This window comes from Phocoena phocoena, chromosome 4, assembly GCF_963924675.1.
Source record: "Phocoena phocoena chromosome 4, mPhoPho1.1, whole genome shotgun sequence".
Classification (NCBI taxonomy): domain Eukaryota; kingdom Metazoa; phylum Chordata; class Mammalia; order Artiodactyla; family Phocoenidae; genus Phocoena; species Phocoena phocoena.
Window position 1 is genome coordinate 97,466,765 of NC_089222.1, and position 20,486 is coordinate 97,487,250.

The 20,486-nt window shown below is 35.2% G+C and overlaps 2 protein-coding genes across 5 annotated transcripts in view; both read left to right on the plus strand.

Moving 5' to 3' along the window:
- Positions 1-7,589, plus strand: part of SENP7 (SUMO specific peptidase 7) — a 159,648-nt gene extending 152,059 nt beyond the window's left edge. For 3 of the 4 annotated variants that reach the window (XM_065876084.1, XM_065876085.1, XM_065876083.1), the window contains 5 exons: positions 971-1,023; positions 2,678-2,721; positions 2,818-2,886; positions 3,544-3,694; positions 5,775-5,912. In XM_065876084.1, coding sequence (XP_065732156.1) covers positions 971-1,023; positions 2,678-2,721; positions 2,818-2,886; positions 3,544-3,694; positions 5,775-5,912 — 455 coding nt within the window. Of the gene's footprint in view, positions 1-970; positions 1,024-2,677; positions 2,722-2,817; positions 2,887-3,543; positions 3,695-5,774 lie in introns of all 4 variants that reach the window. The other variant, XM_065876082.1, reaches the window with a different exon arrangement.
- A 2,215-nt stretch (positions 7,590-9,804) lies between these two features.
- Positions 9,805-20,486, plus strand: part of IMPG2 (interphotoreceptor matrix proteoglycan 2) — an 81,010-nt gene continuing 70,328 nt past the window's right edge. Inside the window, exons 1-2 of the mRNA XM_065876762.1 lie at positions 9,805-9,889; positions 10,348-10,599. Coding sequence (XP_065732834.1) covers positions 9,805-9,889; positions 10,348-10,599 — 337 coding nt within the window. The remainder of the gene's footprint in view (positions 9,890-10,347; positions 10,600-20,486) is intronic.

The window sequence follows — 20,486 nt, forward strand, 5'->3', positions numbered from 1 at the left end:
AAAATAATCTTTCTAAGAATTCAAGGCATAGATTGAAATCTCCCCTTTTTTCTTTTTCTTTTTCTTTTTTTTTTTGTGGTACACGGGCCTCTCACTGCTGTGGCCTCTCCCGTTGCGGAGCACAGGCTCCAGACGTGCAGGCTCAGCGGCCATGGCTCACGGGCCCAGCCGCTCCGCGGCACATGGGATCCTCCCGGACCAGGGCATGAACCCGCGTCCCCTGCCTCGGCAGGTGGACTCCCAACCACTGCGCCACCAGGGAAGCCCTTTTCTTTTTCTTAATATAAATCAGCACAATTCCTTTTGACACTAGTAATTTGGCTAGGTAATTGCCGGTCTCTTATAATTCTTCCATGATTTTTCTTATGTTACAACCCAAATCTTAAGTAAGCAAATAAGCCTACTTTCTTTGAGAAAAAAAAAATCGAATTGTATTTTATAGCTGTAGCCTAAGCAGCAAGCAGAATTAATAATAGCCATTACCGTTAATACTGGCCAAAACCTATCTCTTGTGGGGGAGAAAGAAAGACTGATAAAGCAACTGATTACTTTCTATTTTGTCCAATCCTCCTATGCTGCAAAAGTGTATTTATGCAACACTCTATGATCATATGTTAGAAGAATTATTACTAGGCAAATTAACCCTCCTCCACATTAAAACAGCAGAGATTTTGATAAGTAAGCAATCTATGAAGATTGTCTTTTTACAGGAAACTGGCCCCAGCTAACTGGTATTTCAAGTTTTGGCTCTGGGGTGTGTGTATTGTGTGATGACAGCCAATTAAGCATTGTCAGTTTTATCCATCGATTGAATATTTTTGTAACATTAACCATAAAAAAAAATTAAATAGTTCCCAGGTATTTTTTCCCTTTAATTACTACTGTGCATACAAATTACAATTTAAACTTATCTAAATACTTTGTATTAGACATAAAATAAACACACATAACTTTTGTTATTTCCAACTAGATAATGATCTGCATACTTCTTCAGCACTATCCTTGGGTACAGAAGATTCTCAAGTAAGTGTGTTTTTATAAATGTGAAGGAAGGAAAACTCATGAATATAACAATTTTATCTGGAAAATAGGGCATGGCTAGTGGGCTATGATGGATATTGGTGTACCATAATTAAATTATGCTGTTTTATGATTCTTTGGAATATTTCATTGGGGTAGTAAAGAGAACAAGAGAAATTATTGTTTTTGCATCTGTTTAGCTTACTTTAACTCCCTAGGTTTGTTTATAGTTTATCTGATCATCTTGGTTGACTACTTTTTCAGTTTCTATGGAAAAATGTACTTTTATTCTTCATTATGTCATCAGTTTTTGCACTCAGAGTAATTAATTACCTATATTTTATATTCTACTTTCTATTATTATAAATTGTTGGTATAAATCATTCAAAGTAGACTCATGGTCAGTCCATACGACTTCTGAGGCTAAGATAGTTACTGTTAACTTTTCTTTAAATGGACCTATAAACTGATACTCATGGTCTAGATTTGGTATCTTAATTGATTAAGGTAGACACCTAATTATTTTTTAATACATGCAGACAGCAGCAGCCTCGCTGGCATGGGCCTGTGTCTTTACTGTCACTGGTACAGTGTGGGCAGAAGGAAGGAGGTTTCCTTTTCTGATGTCACAGCGGCAGAATAGGGGAGTTCCTTCTTGCCTCTAGAGCTAGGTTTCCCAAATTGGGTTCCATGGAATACTTGTTCTAAGATGCAGTTTATGATAAAAAGGATTCTAAGGTCAGTTAAGTTGGGTAAACCCTGTGTCCTATTCCTCTCTTAGAGATTCACTGTTATATTAGAATAATAAAGGTGCCGAGAAGTTCTGCATATTAAAGAAAGTTTGATCTATTGATTCTTTATCAACAAAAACAACAAAATACCCCATCTCTTGTTCCTTAGTATACATTAATAATCTGCTTCTTATGCTTCAAAGGGAAGAAGTCTGTCTCTATTGATATCATATACTGAGTTAAGAGAATGTGTATAAGGACAGGTTCGGTTAACTTCTTCATCTTTGCTTAAGATGGCAACTCTGAATAGAAGTAATTCAAGTTCCATGTTGTTTTTTAGACCATGTTAAAGCTCCATAACTTCTTGAGGTCACATGTAAAAGTGCATAAACTACTGTTTCACCAGTATAAGAAAAGAAATCTATAAATTAAAAAAAAATGAAGTTGGCTCACTTTGGATTATGAAAAGAACTCTTATTTGAAATTTTAATTTTAAAGTTATTTGAAACATTTTCTATTTCTTTTTTTTTAATTTATTTATTCGGTTTTGCTGGGTCTTAGTTGCAGCTCGTGGCCTCCTTAGTTGCGGCTTGTGGGCTCCTTAGTTGTGGCTCATTGGCTCCTTAGTTGTGGCAGGTGGGCTCCTTAGTTGTGGTTTGAGGGCTCCTTAGTTGTGGCTTGCTGGCTCCTTAGTTGCGGCACACGGGCTCCTTAGTTGTGGCATGCAAACTCTTAGTTGCGGCATGCATGTGGGATCTAGTTCCCTGACCAGGGATTGAACCCAGGCCCCCTGCATTGGGAACACAGAGTCTTAGCCACTGTGCCACCAGGGAAGTCCCTATTTGAAACATTTTAAAGAGTAACTGAATATTAATTTATTCACACTAGCTTTAATTGCAAAGTCGTAAAAATTCATGTTATTTCAGAGTCCTGAGATGAATATGTCAGTACCAAAGAAAATGTGTAAAAGGTATGTACATGCTATAATAATAGAGTCTTTTCAGATACATAGGTTTACTTCATATACGAATATATACATCTTGATTTCTTCCTGTGATTTTCATAGGCCATGCATTCTCATACTAGACTCCTTGAAAGCTGCTTCTATACAAAACACAGTCCAGAATTTACGAGAGTAAGTAATGACAATTTTACTAAAATCTCAATAATTTTTAAGTTGCCTTAAGAATTACTGAAAAGATTATATCAGGAATTATATTTTATTATTTATTTAGATGAGGCCTGTAAACCTAATTAATAACAAATATCCCCATTATGTGTAAAATATTTCTCAAGGATTATATCAAAAGTAAATTTGGAATTTGTATTCACAATTGAACAAAAGACATAATTTTACAAAGGAGCATTGCAAATATTAGTGGTTGTCAAAAGTTAACACTTTAGAAAAAAATAAGAACTCTTTCACATTCTTATTTTGTGTTTGCATGTGTGTTTGTAATTTTTAAATTTCCTACAGGATCTGGAAAAAACTAGCAACTAAAGTTTAAAAATAATTTGTTTAGTTTACTTGTAATATAAGTGACTTATGTATATGATTTGTGAAAGTTGAGTTGTTGAAAAAAGTCTGGCTTTAGTTTGAAACTCAGATGATTTTATTTAAAGTAGCACTTTTGAAGCCTCATATTATAATTTGTGCTGTTAAGGTTTAAGTCTTTTGAAATGTGGCTCTAGGCAATATATTTGGCAGCAAATGTTTTTCCATTTTTGTGAAATTGTTGCATAATAGTAAAGAAATTTCTACTCGAGTCACTCTACTTTTTGATGATTTAAGGTATTTAGAGGTAGAGTGGGAAGTTAAACGAAAAACTCATCGTGAATTCAGCAAAACAAACATGGTGGACCTATGTCCTAAAGTTCCTAAACAAGATAATAGCAGTGATTGTGGAGTATATTTACTGCAATATGTGGAAAGCTTCTTTAAGGTATGTAAAGACATAAATACGTTTTTTATTCACAATTACCGGCATATAATCACAAATTACTGGGCAAGCAAAGAAGCAGGAAAATGTTAGAGGTAATCAAGAAATAAGAAAAAAAAAAGGCATAGAACCATATATAACCCAGATATTGGAGTTAGAAGATAAAAACTTTAAAATGATAAATATGTTGGAGAAAATAGTCAAAGATAAACAAAATGGATGAAAATGGAATCTGCTAAAAAAAAAAGTCAAGTGGACATTCTCGAACTGAAAATGCATAATGATATATCTGAAATTAAGAACTTACTGTATGGATTTGATAGCAGACTGAATAAAGCAGAAGACAGATAAGGGAACTTTAAAAAAGGACAATAGAAAGTATCTCACTGTAGCTCAGAGAGGAAAAAGAATGTAAAGAAGAGAACAGAGCATAAGAGACAAGTGTGATACAGTCAAAAAGTCTAATTTACATGTAATTGGAGTTGCAGAAGGATTAGGGGTGGAGAGAGAAAATAAGGCAGACACAAATTTGAAGAAAAATTTTCAAAACTAAAAGACTTGTGTATTGAAGAAGCTCAGGAAACCATAAACTACATAAGTACATTGAGAAGTATGGGTATTATTTTCTAGCTCATCAGAGACTCTATAGGAACTGTAGCAACGTTAAATAGAAATTTTAAATAGCAAGGGATCATTCTGCTTTTTGAACTGTTAGCTCATTACTTCAGTCATAACGAGTATTATTTATGAAGATGGGTATAGCAAAAGGTATTTTTGACCAGAAGCTTGTTTGGAGAATCCTTAAAGGTACTTTCAAAGCATGAGGGTTATAGTATGCAGTTATAACTTTTGGTATAATTGGGGAGGATTGATAATATACAGTAGAACATGGTACACATTATGGAAACCACTAAACATGTTATGCTGGTTTTTTTTCCTTTTTTATTCTAGACTGGAACTTCATTATAGGGTGACAGTTCTGGCCTTCTAATACTCTTTCCAAAGAGATTTGATTTTGTTTTTAGATATCCAAAGTGCCTTATTACATGACATAGTCTGAGCCTGTTATATAATTCTACTTTATGTAGCCTCAGTCAGTAGAACATACTTCTAATATAGGTGGTAGCACCACTTAGGATTGCTGGGGGGAAAACCTCAGAACACTAAGTCTTGTGTTTCACAAATTTGTGCACTAATATAACAGAGTGTGGATTGAAGAAAATAGGTTTCAGGTTGACCACTCAAAACCTGTGGAACTTTGTAACTAGGCCATAAGAAATACAATTTTAATTCTAATAAAAACACTTGCACAGTTAAATCTCCACTGAGATTTGCCCCTAGAATCACAGTCAGTCCTTCATTTCAGCTTTGTACTCTGGGACTCTTAATTTCTTCTTTAAGATGTAAGTCCTTCTTACATCTGGCTTCTAATAGTTTCATCAAATTTGTAAACATAATCTAGGGGTAGTCTTATTCAGCAGTTACTCATTTATTTTTTTAAACACAGGCAGAATTGTCTTTGCAGTTGCAACTTGCAACTTCGTTATTAAGCTTAACATAATGGAAAATATATCAGTTCCTTAAGCCACTAAATTGGCTATTTTGTGGACTAAAAGAAGGTACTTCTGCAGGATTTTCTATTTTTTATGTGAGATTCTTCATATACTGCTAAGGCTTCCTCTTCGTTTCAATAGTTTCAAAATATTAACATGTTGGAAAAAATTGTGTTCAAACCAGCCTGACTTCTGCATTGTACTGAATCATTCTCTGTTTACTAATTCTCTTTGCACTAATTCACTTAAACATGCATTGTAGCATAACATACGGTGTTTAATTTTGATGTTCAGTAGTTAGCAGTTTAATGAAAATGTTCTAAAATTGATTGTGGTGATGGTTGCACAACTCTGAATATACAGAAAATCATTCAGTTGAATACTTTAGGCAAATTGTATGTTATGTGAAATATCTCAGTAAAGCTGTTATTTAAAAAAGTTAGCAATTTCTCATTTCTTATAAAAATGAGCTTAAAACAAATTTGAATTATACTGCTAAAGTGACTGCACTCTGTCTTTTCTCTCATTAGGATCCTATTGTTAACTTTGAGCTTCCAATTCATTTGGAGAAATGGTTTCCTCGTCATGTAATAAAGACCAAACGGGAAGATATTCGAGAGCTCATTTTGAAACTTCATTTACAGCAACAGAAGGGCAGCAGTAGCTAGTTAATCTGTACAAACATGACACAGATGTTCTGTACGATTACTGGAAAGCTGCTTATCAGCATTTGTGTTAGCCAGCTCACAGAGAAGAAAATAACTTGCAGTAGTTTTATAAGTCACTGTACATTATTTAAAATATATAAGATATAATATTAGAATTGTTAGGATCTCATAGATGGAGTGGAAATGGGGGTGATATAGATAAAGTCATTAGATAGAAATTAAAATTTCATAAATATTTGATATTTTTCTGATTAAATATGCTTGGATTATGCAATAGCATATGTAATGTGGGAATGTTTTTATAGATAATAAAACTATGTGATCTGTACTTCCACATAACTGGGAGTTGAAGGGAGTTAGGTCCTCCCTGGTGCCAGCCCCAGTGCTTGTCAGATTCGTTGACAAGTCACATTATATTGTAATTCTGTTCTTTGCAGCTCAAGCATGCAATATGAATACTGTGTATTTTTTTTTTAAAGAATTTAGTATCAAGGCTTCAGAAAATGCCATTTACGGCATCCATTCTGTATAGTGTGAGAGAAGACATAATGTTAGGAAGGTGATAATTCACTCATTCAATGCGCAGCTTATTTTTCTCAGTTGCTAAGGGGAACCATTACTCTATTCTAATTGTTGTTTGTTTTCCATTTCTTTTGATGTCATGTGTGGGGATCTGAGAATTTAGTTCATTCATTCAGAGTGAAATTTGGAAGAAAAATTTAGCTATCAAAAATAGGTTTTTAAAAATTGTTTATGTAGCTCAACTTAGTTTATTTGAGGTATAGCTATATAAATATTGACTTCTGTCCTATTCTGACATCCCAGAATATATGTACACAGTTTCTGTAAGTATAGAAGATAAAATTGGTGACTTCATAACTTTAATTAAAAAAATATCCTCAAAGTCTTCTATATTAATCGTTAGGACTAAATACATAATTTTATAGCTGTTTACCCAGTATTCATCTGCAAAAGCCAGATTGCTCTCATTGCTTTTGTATTTTTATAAGGACATGTGATCCCCATGGAGCATAAGTTTTTGTTAAACGTTCAGGTAACAGTTCTGAATTGATGTGATGATGGTGGTATTACATATGATTAAACAAACACTTCATAACTTTCTAATGTTATCAGGAATATTTTGAGGGGATGATTATATTGTATTTTCTCAGACAAGAAAGATGTTTTTTAATCTTCTGTTTTAAGCATCTCTTAGATTTACACTGTTACTGTATATAAAGCAGTGAAGCAAAGGCTATTTAAGATGAAGCTAAAAGTCGGAACATTTTATTTCAAAATCTTGTGAATTGAGTTTGTCAGTTAAGCCTTAGTGTCCTTAAGTTTCTGTTAATCTTGTCATCATCTTTATATTGTTAAAGATATTTGTCCTTTGGAGATTTCCTATAAAGATGGTTATAATTACATGTTTCATTCCCAATTTCTGTGTGGGGGGAGGGGATTTTTTAGATGACTTAATTATTTTGTATATCTAATTTTGGGAAAGCAAGTATCTAATACATCTCCTTGTGACTTCTTAACTTTTTTGTTTGTATGTTTTTCAAAGACACCTCTGTTCTTTACCGTGTTTTGAAGATTGTTTAAAATTCATTTTCCTAAATTCATATAGAAATAATGCTTTGAGAATATCAACTGTATATTAAACATGTTTCCAATTCATTCAATTGAGGTGTAATTTTTTTCCATTCTTAGAAATAGATTTTAAATTGTATGTTACTCAGTGCATGTCATATAATTGATACTTAGATTAATTTTTCTGTTTTAGCAGACATGTGGTAATTTTGATAGTTCAGGGAACATTTTTTGAGCATCTACTACTAGCAGGCAATGTACAAGGTAGAAAAAACGGAATGACAGCTCTTATTCCTAAGTCATTTATAGTCTAATGGGATAAATGGACATATGAACAGTTTTAATATGCCTGTTAGAAACAATCATAGAGTTTTTTGGGAGCACAGGAGGGTGTTCAGCCTTCGAGTTTGTGTGTGTGTGTGTCTGTGTGTGTGTGTGTGTGTGAGAGAGAGAGAGAGAGAGAGAGAGAGAGAAGATAGTGAGAGGTGGTAGAGAGGTAGTAAGAGGGTTGTCACTAGACAGGGAAAGCCTTTTTAGAGAAGATAATACTGTTTCTCACAACTCTTGGGATAAGAGAATGGTAGCTCTTTTTTTTAAGAAAAAGTTTAATACCTCTTAAAATCAGCTTTTGTGTGTGTGTGTGTTAGGGGGAAAATAGGTCTAGACCTATCATACAGAGCCCTTTCTAATTTGATTCCAGTCTACATTCTATCCTCATCTTTCCACTGTCACCTACTTTTTAGTCATATAGTTATTAATTTATGCTTTAATTACTTTTAGCTTAACACCAAGCTTAAGCCCTTTCTTAATAGGAAATTATCTTGTGTTTTCTTTCTTTCAGTACTATTTCTTTGGAAAAGTACTAAGCTAAAATGAATGTGAAATGTCATTTGTATTATATATATCTTTTATTGTGAAAATGACCTCTAATTGTTGAACTGTCTGGACTGGGAGAACTGTGAGTAGACATGCATACGCCAAAGCCCTCCTTGACCAGAACTTTTTAAAACTCTTTTGGAAAACCTGGGCCCCTTCTTTCCTCTGTAGAGTCTCTTGTAACTAACCTTGTCCTTATGGAAATTTGCAAACTTTGCCCAGGGGCTGTTAAAAGACTTGGTTCTATGTGTATGAGGCTTTCTTATGCTGGTGTGGTTTGCACCCACCCAGGTGGTCTGTTCTCTTACAACTGAGTTCGTCCCTTTTGGGAACTGGAGAAATCAGGATCAGGGCTAGTTTAGGATTCTGAAGAGAAATGTGCTTTAGATCTTTACAAAACATTTTTTTTTTTTTTCCAGAGAACTTCACCAGAGGTACATAAGATATAAATTCATTGCTATTTGATAGTAAATCCTAGCTTCCACAGGGTTTTTGACTAATTTAATTCCTTTCTACTAGATTTATTTGATAAAAACAACTGCCCTAATACAAAATTTTTATCTGGTCCCCCATTGTGGTAAAGATAAAAAAAAGTTTCCTTTCTTGGTTAAGAATTACTCATGTAGATAAAGACATTGGGCCTCATGTGTAAAAGCAAATTAAGCAACAAAGTTATTATTATGTAGCTACCATTTATATTGTGTGCTTAGTAGGTGCCAGGTACTTTTCTAAGCATTTTCTGTGTGTTAACTAATTTAATGCTCACAATATCTCTATCATGAGTTAGCTTTACTATTCCTATCCTATTTTATAGATAAGGAAGGAGAAGTAAGTGGTTACAGTGAAAGATTTTCAAATTTTTTAATCAAGGGAAATTTACAAGAAACGGCACCAAGAAAACTAACTTTATTTTGTATGTAGCTCTGTATTTCGGACATAGACAGGTATAGTCAGTCTGGGCGTTTTATGCTTAAAAATCATAGGTTGTAGAAGAACCCAGAGAACATGTGAATCTATCAGGTTTGACTAATAGATTGAGAAAAGTTGTAAAATTCAGTGAATTATATGTGTAACATTATTATTATTTTTGGAAACATTTTTAAGTGGAGTGCTTATTAAAGGTAAGGAGAGTGTTAATAAAGAGCTTAGCTGGCTAGATTAAAGAAATTGTCTCTCCCCATCTGTCCTAATTAGCTTATCTCTCCTGCTTTCATAGCATGCTGGTTATTTCAGAAAAGAAGTGAGAGGTACTTTGAAAGGACACCATTTTTATTTAGCCAATTTATAATGATTTTGGAATGGTTGTCAATTTTTGAACATAAATTGTTTAAATATTAGACCTTTTCTGTAAAAATTTGTTACTGGAAGTTTCAGGCCTTTGGGTGCTCAATTAAGGATTTTGGCCTCTTTCTTGGTTTTGGCTCAAATGATTATGTTTCCTCATTTTGGGAAGATTTCTCTGGGTATTCTGATATTTGTCCTGATAGAAGGAAACCTTCCATCATTAACAGGTATTTAAAAATCTACATTATTTTTTATCTTTAGATCTGAAGTATATTTTCTCTAAAAATAACATTATTTGATATGACTGCTGTAAGAAATTGAAACAAATATTACTCTAGTCTTTGATATTGCTTCATTTAAACTGTATGAAAATCTCTCCAATAATACTGGTTTTCCTCTTCATTAGTAATTCTTGGTTCAAAGCTTACTTCCTCTTATTTCTTGTGTTGAAATTGGATGTATACTTGATTTCAATAACTAACAATCTTGAAATAAAGGACTAGGAATTAAATGGAGAAAAAATTGAATGCTTTACTTCTCCCCTCCTTAAGCACACATGTCTATAATTCGAGCATTGAGTTCAAAATCCAAATGTGGTGCAAATGTCAGTTTTTCTTCATTTGTTACCTTTCATTCTGTGTCTCCATTCATCATCAGAAGCTTTGTTTATGCTTTCACTCTGTAGCACAAACCGACTTATCTTTAGAAGAGAGCCAAGAACCCAAGAGTACAGTTTCTTTTCTCCTGACTGACTCAGAATCCACAGACTCTTCTCTGTCTATCGAAAAGAAACAACCTGTGGACCACAGAGAAACTGAGAGACAGTGGTTGCTCAGAAGAAAGCGATCTACTCTGTTTCCTAATGGTGTGAAAACCTGCCCAGATGAAAATGTTACAGAGGCTGTGGCAAACCATGTGAAATATTTTAAAGTCCGAGGTAAGCAAACATTCAAACCCTTGGGCTCTATGATAAAATTCAAACATAGTTCTAAAACAGTTGTTGTATTTGAACATTATAGTTCAAAATTTGTGATGCTTTGGATAGAGACTGAGCCAAATATTGTCTGTCTACTAGCCATGGAAAAGACTTGCTAAGAGTATGGTATTTATACAGCTTCAGAGGAAAGTTTACATTATTTTAAGAGAGGACATGGTTTAAAATTTTTGAAGCACTTCAAAAATACCAGTTTATGTTTCTGGATAAATTAATTATAACTTTTACTTCTGCATTACAGTAATTTATCTAAATATACCCACAAAAGATATTAACTAAGATATACTTAACCTACTTGGCTAATTAGTTATTTTATATATATGGAAATATGATCAATTTCTATATTTTATAGTTTAGCCATTCTACAGATTCAAGCTATTCTAGTTGTTATACACAAAACTTTTTACCTCTCAAATGGTGGCAGTTCTCACAATGGACCCTAAAGCAACAAAACTAGGAGTTTATTTTATTTTTTTTCATTTTTAAACATTAGTTTTTATTGGAGTATAGTTGCTTTACAATGTCGTGTTAGTTTTTTCTGTACAGCAAAGTGAATCAGCAATACATATACATATATCCCCTCTTTTTTGGATTTCCTTCCCATTTAGGTCACCACAGAGCATTGAGTAGAGTTTCTTGTGCTATACAGTGGGTTCTCCTTAGTTATCTATTTTATACATAGTAATGTATATGTGTCAATCCCAATCTCCCAATTCATCCCACTCCCCCTTCCCCCTTGGTGTCCATACGTTTGTTTTCTACATCTGTGTCTCTATTTCTGCTTTGTAAATAAGTTCATCTGTATCATTTTTCTAGATCCCACATATAAGCAATATTATATGATATTTGTTTTTCTCTTTCTGACTTACTTCACTCTGTATGACAGTCTCTAGGTCCATCCACGTCTCTGCAAATGGCACTATTTCATTCCATTTTATGGCTGAGTAATATTCCATTCTATATATATCTACCACATCTTCTTTATACATTCCTCTGTTGATGGACATTTAGGTTGCTTCCATGTCCTGGCTATTGTAAATAGTGCTGCAGTGAACATTGTGGTACATGTATCTTTTTGAATTATGGTTTTCTCCAAGTGTATGCTCAGGAGTGGGATTGCCAGGTCATATGGTAGTTCTATTTTTAGTTTTTTAAGGAACCTCCATACAGTTCTCCATAGTGGCTGTATCAGTTTACATTCCCACTAGCAGTATAAGAGGGTTCCCTTTTCTCCACACCCTCACCAGCATTTATTTTTGTAGATTTTTTGATTATGGCCATTCTGACTGGTGTGAGGTGATGCCTCATTGTAGTTTTGACTTGCATTTCTCTGATAATTAGTGATGTTGAGCATCTTTTCATGTGTTTGTTGGCCATCTGTATATCTTCTTCGGAGAAATGTCCATTTAGGTCTTCCACCCATTTTTTGATTGGGTTGTTTGTTTTTTTGATATTGAGCTTCATGAGCTGTTTGTATATTTTGGAGATTAATCCCTTGTCCATTGCTTTGTTTGCAAATATTTTTTCCCATTCTGAGGGTTGTCTTTTCATCTTGTTTATGGCTTCCTTTGCAGTGCAAAAACTTTTAAGTTTCATTAGTTCCCTTTTGTTCATTTCTATTTTTATTTTCATTACTTTAGGAGTTGGGTCAAAAAAGATCTTGCTGCGATTTATGTCAAAGAGTGTTTTGCCTATTTTTCCTCTAAGAGTTTTATAGTGTCCGGCTTTACATTTAGGTCTTTAATCCATTTTGAGTTTATTTTTGTGTATGGTGTTAGGGAGTGTTCTAATTTCATTCTTTTACATGTAGCTGTCCAGTTTTCCCAGCACCACTTATTGAAGAGACTGTCTTTCCTCCATTGTATATCCTTGCCTCCTTTGTCATATATTAGTTGACCATAGGTATGTGGGTTTATCTCTGGGCTTTCTGTCCTGTTCCATTGATCTATATTTCTGTTTTTGTGCCTGTACCATACTGTCTTGATTACTGTAGCTTTGTAGTATAGTCGGAAGTCTGGGAGCCTGATTCCTCCAGCTCCATTTTTCTTTTTCAGGATTGCTTTGGCTATTTGGGGTCTTTTGTGTTTCCATACAAATTGTGAAATTTTTTGTTCTAATTCTGTGAAAAATGCCATTGGTAATTTGATAAGGATTGCACTGAATCTGTAGATTGCTTTGGTCAGTACAGTCATTTTCACAATATTGATTCCTCCAATCCAAGAACATGCTATATCTCTCCATCTGTTTGTGTCATCTTTGATTTTTTTCATCAATATCTTATAGTTTTCTGAGTACAGGTCTTTTGCCTCCTTAGGTAGGTTTATTCCTAGGTATTTTATTCTTTTTGATGTGATGGTAAATGGGATTGTTTCCTTGATTTCTCTTTCTGATCTTTCATTGTTAGTGTTTAGGAATGCAAGAGATTTCTGTGCATTAATTTTGCAACCTGCAACTTTACCAAATTCATTGATTAGCTATAGCAGTTTCCTGGTGGCGTCTTTAGCATTTTCTATGTAAAGTATCATGTCATCTGCAAACAGCAACAGTTTTACTTCTTTTCCAGTTTGGATTCCTTTTATTTCTTTTTCTTCTGTGATTGCTGTAGCTAGGACTTCCAAAACTGTGTTGAATAATAGTGGTGAGAGTGGACATCCTTGTCCTGTTCCTGATCTTAGAGGAAATGCTTCAGTTTTTCACTGTTGAGAATGATGTTTGCTGTGGGTTGGTTGTATATGGCTTTTATTATGTTGAGGTAGGTTCCCTCTATGCCCACTTTCTGGAGAGTTTTTATCATAAATCAGTGTTGAATTTTGTGAAAAGCTTTTTCTGCATCTATTGAGATGATCATATGGTTTTTATTCTTCAGTTTGTTAATAATGGTGTATCACATTGTTTGATTTGCATATACTGAAGAATCCTTGCATCTGGGATAAATCCCACTTGATCATGGCGTATGATCCTTGTAATGTGTTGTTGGGTTCAGTTTGCTAGTATTCTGTTGAGGATTTTTGTGTCCATGTTCATCAGCGCTTTGGCCTGTAATTTTCTTATTTTGTGATATCTTTGTCTGGTTTTGATATCAGGGTGATGATGATGGTGGCCTCGTAGAAAGCTTGGGAGTGTTCCTCTGTAATTTTTTGGAACAGTTTCAGAAGGATGGGTGTTAGCTCTTCTCTAAACGTTTGATAGAATTCGCCTGTGAATCTATTTGGTCCTGGACTTTTGTTTGTTGGAACACTTTTTATTTTATATTGAAGTATAGTTGATTAATAATGTTGTGTTAGTTTCAGGTGTACAGCAGAGTGATTCAGTTATACATGTATCTATTCTTTTTTCAAATTCTTTTCCCATTTAGTTTGTTACATAATTATTTTATTTTCAATTAAACAGTGTTATCCTTGATCTCATACCCTTTTATTATATTAATTCATTCTCTGTTCCTTATATTTACTAACCAGAATTGGTTAATTGACCATAATATGTCCCTTAGATATTTGAAGGATTCCCAGACTTTGCTTTTTGCTGCTCAAGAGCCAATAAAAAGCCATAATATGGATGCAATGCTAGTAAGTTAAAGTGGATATAGATAATGAAATGATAGTGAAATCAGGCTTGTTCATTCATGCATGTATTCAACAAATGTTTATTGATCATTTACTATTTTCCAGGGACTGGGCTATATAAACCTTCAGTCTGAGCTGCTACTTTGTCTTCTTTATTTTCCTCTATGTTGTTCTTTCTGTCCTCCTTCCTTATCAAAGCAAATGCTTTTAAAATAAAAAATTTAATATCAGATATTACATATATTTATATGTTTGATTTTTTAGTTTCTTAAAGTGGCACAGTATGTTAGAACTTATTTTTTCAGAGTGTATTTATATCTCTTGGTTGTATTTTGGACTATCAAACTTACTAAGCAATAAACTTTTCTTTCACTTTTTATTTTTTTTTTTTTTTTTAACATCTTTATTGGGGTATAATTGCTTTACAATGGTGTGTTAGTTTCTGATTTATAACAAAGTGAATCAGCTATACATATACATGTGCTCCCATGTGTCTTCCCTCCTGCATCTCCCTCCCTCCCACTCTCCCCCTCCCACCCCTCCAGGCTGTCCCAAAGCCCCAAGCTAATATCCCTGTGCCTTGCGGCTGCTTCCCCCCAGCTATCCACCCCACCACGTTTGTTAGTGTGTATATGTCCATGACTCTCTCTCGCCCTGTCAAAACTCACCCTTCCCCCTCCCCATATCCCCAAGTCCGCTCTCCAGTAGGTCTGCGCCTCCATTCCTGTCTTATCCCTAGGTTCTTCATGACATTTTTTCCCCTCAAATTCCATATATATGTGTTAGCATACGGTATCTGTCTTTGTCTTTCTGACTTACTTCACTCTGTATGACAGACTCTAGGTCTATCCATCTCATTACAAATATCTCAATTTCATTTCTTTTTAAGGCTGAGTAATATTCCATTGTGTATATGTGCCACATCTTCTTTATCCATTCGTCCGATGATGGGCGCTTAGGTTCTTTCCATCTCCGGGCTATTGTAAATAGAGCTGCAATGAACATTTTGGTACATGACTCCTTTTGAATTTTGGTTTTCTCAGGGTATATGCCCAGTAGTGGGATTGCTGGGTCATATGGTAATTCTATTTGTAGTTTTTTAAGGAACCTCCATACTGTTCTCCATAGTGGCTGAACCAATTCACATTCCCACCAGCAGTGCAAGAGTGTCCCCTTTTCTCCACACCCTCTCCAGCATTTATTGTTTCTAGATTTTTTGATGATGGCCATTCTGACTGGTGTGAGATGATATCTCATTGTAGTTTTGATTTGCATTTCTCTAATGATTAATGAGGTTGAGCATTCTTTCATGTGTTTGTTGGCATTCTGTATATCTTCTTTGGAGAAATGTCTGTTTAGGTCTTCTGCCCATTTTTGGATGGGGTTGTTTGTTTTTTTGTTATTGAGCTGCATGAGCTGCTTGTAAATTTTGGAGATTAATCCTTTGTCAGTTGCTTCATTTGCAAATGTTTTCTCCCATTCTGAGGGTTGTCTTTTGGTCTTGATTATGGTTTCCTTTGCTGTGCAAAAGCTTTGAAGTTTCATTAGGTCCCATTTGTTTATTTTTGTTTTTATTTCCATTACTCTAGGAGGTGGGTCAGAAAGGATCTTGCTGTGATTTATGTCATAGAGTGTTCTTCCTATGTTTTCCTCTAAGAGTTTGATAGTTTCTGGCCTTACATTTAGGTCTTTAATCCATTTTGAGCTTATTTTTGTGTATGGTGTTAGGGAGTGATCTAATCTCATACTTTTACATGTACCTGTCCAGTTTTCCCAGCACCATTTATTGAAGAGGCTGTCCTTTCTCCACTGTACATTCCTGCCTCCTTTATCAAAGATAAGGTGTCCATATGTGCATGGGTTTATCTCTGGGCTTTCTATCCTGTTCCACTGATCTATCTTTCTGTTTTTGTGCCAGTACCATACTGTCTTGATTACTGTTGCTTTGTAGTATAGTCTGAAGTCAGGGAGCCTGATTCCTCCAGCTCCTTTTTTCGTTCTCAAAATTGCTTTGGCTATTCGGGGTCTTTTGTGTTTCCATACAAATTGCGAAATTTTTTGTTCTAGTTCTGTGAAAAATGCCAGTGGTAGTTTAATAGGGATTGCATTGAATCTGTAGATTGCTTTGGGTAGTAGAGTCATTTTCACAATGTTGATTCTTCCCATCCAAGAACATGGTATATCTCTCCATCTATTTGTATCATCTTTAATTTCTTTCATCAGTGTCTTATAATTTTCTGCATACAGGTCTTTCGTATCCTTAGGTAGGTTTATTCCTAGATATTTTATTCGTTTTGTTGCAATGGTAAATGGGAGTGTTTTCTTGATTTCACTTTCAGATTTTTCATCATTAGTATATAGGAATGCCAGAGATTTCTGTGCATTAATTTTGTATCCTGCTACTTTACCAAATTCATTGATTAGCTCTAGTAGTTTTCTGGTAGCATCTTTAGGATTCTCTATGTATAGTATCATGTCATCTGCAAACAGTGACAGCTTTACTTCTTCTTTTCCGATGTGGATTCCTTTTATTTCCTTTTCTTCTCTGATTGCTGTGGCTAAAACTTCCAAAACTATGTTGAATAAGAGTGGTGAGAGTGGGCAACCTTGTCTTGTTCCTGATCTTAGTGGAAATGCTTTCAGTTTTTCACCATTGAGGATGATGTTTGCTGTGGGCTTGTCATATATGGCCTTTATTATGTTGAGGAAAGTTCCCTCTATGCCCACTTTCTGGAGGGTTTTTATCATAAATGGGTGTTGAATTTTGTCAAAAGCTTTCTCTGCATCTATTGAGATGATCATATGGTTTTTCTCCTTCAATTTGTTAATATGGTTTATCACATTGATAGATTTGCGTATATTGAAGAATCCTTGCATTCCTGGAATAAACCCCACTTGATCATGGTGTATGATCCTTTTAATGTGCTGTTGGATTCTGTTTGCTAGTATTTTGTTGAGGATTTTTGCATCTATGTTCATCAGTGATATTGGCCTGTAGTTTTCTTTCTTTGTGACATCCTTGTCTGGTTTTGGTATCAAGGTGATGGTGGCCTCGTAGAAGGAATTTGGGAGTGTTCCTCCCTCTGCTATATTTTGGAAGAGTTCGAGAAGGATAGGTGTTAGCTCTTCTCTAAACGTTTGATAGAATTCACCTGTGAAGCCATCTGGTCCTGGGCTTTTGTTTGTTGGAAGATTTTTAATCACACTTTCAATTTCAGTGCTTGTGATTGGTCTGTTCATATTTTCTATTTCTTCCTGATTCAGTCTTGGCAGGTTGTGCATTTCTAAGAATTTGTCCATTTCTTCCAGATTGTCCATTTTATTGGCATAGAGTTGCTTGTAGTAATCTCTCATGATTTTTTTTATTTCTGCAGTGTCAGTTGTTATTTCTCCTTTCTCATTTCTAATTCTATTGATTTGAGTCTTCTCCCTTTTTTTCTTGATGAGTCTAGCTAGTGGTTTATCTATTTTGTTTATCTTCTCAAAGAACCAGCTTTTAGTTTTATTGATCTTTGCTATCGTTTCCTTCATTTCTTTTTCATTTATTTCTGATCTGATTTTTATGATTTCTTTCCTTCTGCTAGCTTTGGGGCTTTTTTGTTCTTCTTTCTCTAATTGCTTGAGGTGCAAGGTTAGGTTGTTTATTCGAGATGTTTCCTGCTTCTTAAGGTGGGCTTGTATTGCTATAAACTTCCCCCTTAGAACTGCTTTTGCTGCATCCCATAGGTTTTGGGTCGTTGTGTCTCCATTGTCATTTGTTTCTAGGTATTTTTTTATTTCCTCTTTAATTTCTTCAGTGATCACTTCATTATTAAGTAGTGTATTGTTTAGCCTCCATGTGCTTGTATATTTTACAGATCTTTTCCTGTAATTGATATCTAGTCTCATGGCGTTGTGGTCAGAAAAGATACTTGATACCATTTCAATTTTCTTAAATTTACCAAGGCTTGATTTGTGACCCAAGATATGATCTATCCTGGAGAATGTTCCATGAGCACTTGAGAAAAATGTGTAATCTGTTGTTTTTGGATGGAGTGTCCTATAAATATCAATTAAGTCCATCTTGTTTAATGTATCATTTAAAGCTTGTGTTTCCTTATTTATTTTCATTTTGGATGATCTGTCCATGGGTGAAAGTGGGGTGTTAAAGTCCCCTACTATGAATGTGTTACTGTCTATTTCCCCTTTTATGGCTGTTAGTATTTGCCTTACGTATTGAGGTGCTCCTATGTTGGGTGCATAAATATTTACAATTGTTATATCTTCTTCTTGGATCGATCCCTTGATCATTATGTAGTGTCCTTCTTTATCCCTTTTAATAGTCCTTATTTTAAAGTCTATTTTGTCTGATATGAGAATTGCTACTCCAGCTTTCTTTTGGTTTCCATTTGCATGGAATATCTTTTTCCATCCCCTTACTTTCAGTCTGTATGTGTCTCTAGGTCTGAGGTGGGTCTCTTGTAGACAGCATATATAAGGGTCTTGTTTTTGTATCCATTCAGCCAATCTGTGTCTTTTGGTGGGAGCATTTAGTCCATTTACATTTAAGGTAATTATCGATATGTATGTTCCTATTCCCATTTTCTATATTGTTTTGGGTTCGTTATTATAGGTCGTTTCCTTCTTTTGCATTTCTTATCTAGAGGAGTTCCTTTAGCATTTGTTGTAAAGCTGGTTTGGTGGTGCTGAACTCTCTCAGCTTTTGCTTGTCTGTAAAGGTTTTAATTTCTCCATCAAATCTGAATGAGATCCTTGCTGGGTAGAGTAGTCTTGGTTGCAGGTTTTTCTCCTTCATCACTTTCAGTATGTCCTGCCACTCCCTTCTGGCTTGTAGGGTTTCTGCTGAGAGATCAGCTGTTAACCTTATGGGGATTCCCTTGTGTGTTATTTGTTGTTTTTCCCTTGCTGCTTTTAATATGCTTTCTTTGTATTTAATTTTTGATAGTTTGATTAATATGTGTCTTGGCGTATTTCTCCTTGTATTTATCCTGTATGGGACTCTCTGTGCTTCCTGGACTTGATTAACTATTTCCTTTCCCATATTAGGGAAGTTTTCAACTATAATCTCTTCAAATATTTTCTCAGTCCCTTTCTTTTTTTCTTCTTCTTCTGGAACCCCTATAATTCGAATGTTGGTGCGTTTAATGTTGTCCCAGAGCTCTCTGAGACTGTCCTCAGTTCTTTTCATTCTTTTTTCTTTATTCTGCTCTGCAGTAGTTATTTCCACTACTTTATCTTCCAGGTCACTTATCCGTTCTTCTGCCTCAGTTATTCTGCTATTGATCCTATCTAGAGTACTTTTAATTTCATTTATTGCGTTGTTCATCGTTGCTTGTTTCATCTTTATGTCTTCTAGGTCCTTGTTAACTGTTTCTTGCATTTTGTCTATTCTACTTCCAAGATTTCGGATCATCCTTACTATCATTATTCTGAATTCTTTTTCAGGTAGATTGCCTATTTCCTCTTCATTTGTTAGGTCTGGTGGGTTTTTATCTTGCTCCTTCATCTGCTGTGTGTTTTTCTGTCTTCTCATTTTGCTTATCTTACTGTGTTTGGGGTCTCCTTTTTGCAGGCTGCACGCTCGTAGTTCCCGTTGTTTTTGATGTCTGTCTCCAGTGGCTAAGGTTGTTTCAGCGGGTTGTGTAGGCTTCCTGGTGGAGGGGACTAGTGCCTGTGTTGTGCTGGATGAGGCTCGGTCTTGTCTCTCTAGTGGGCAGATTCACGTCTGGTGGTGTGTTTTGGGGTGTCTGTGGCCTTGTTATGATTTTAGGCAGCCTCTCTGCTAATGGGTGGGGTTGTGTTCCTGTTTTGCTAGTTGTTTGGCATAGGTTGTCCAGCACTGTGGCTTGCTGGTCGTTGAGTGAAGCTGGGTGCTGGTGTTAAGATGGAGGTCTCTGGGAGATGTCCACCGTTTAATATTATGTGGAGCTGGGAGGTCTCTTGTTGATCAGTTTCCTGAAGTTGGCTCTCCTACCTCAGAGGCAGAGCCCTGCCTCCTGGGCTGGAGCACCAAGAGCCTTTCATCCACACGGCTCAGAATAAAAGGGAGGAAAAGTAGAGAGAATTATTAGAAGTATGAGGAAAGAAAGAAGGAAAGGAGGAAAGGAAGGAAGGAAGAAAGAAGCAAAGAAGGAAAGAAAGGAGGGAGGGAGGGAGGAAGGAAGGAAGGAAGGAGGGAAAGAAGGGGAAAATGTAGAGAGAATTATTAGAAGTTTGAGGAAAGAAAGAGGGAAAGGAGGAAAGGAAGGAAGGAAGAAAGAAGCAAAG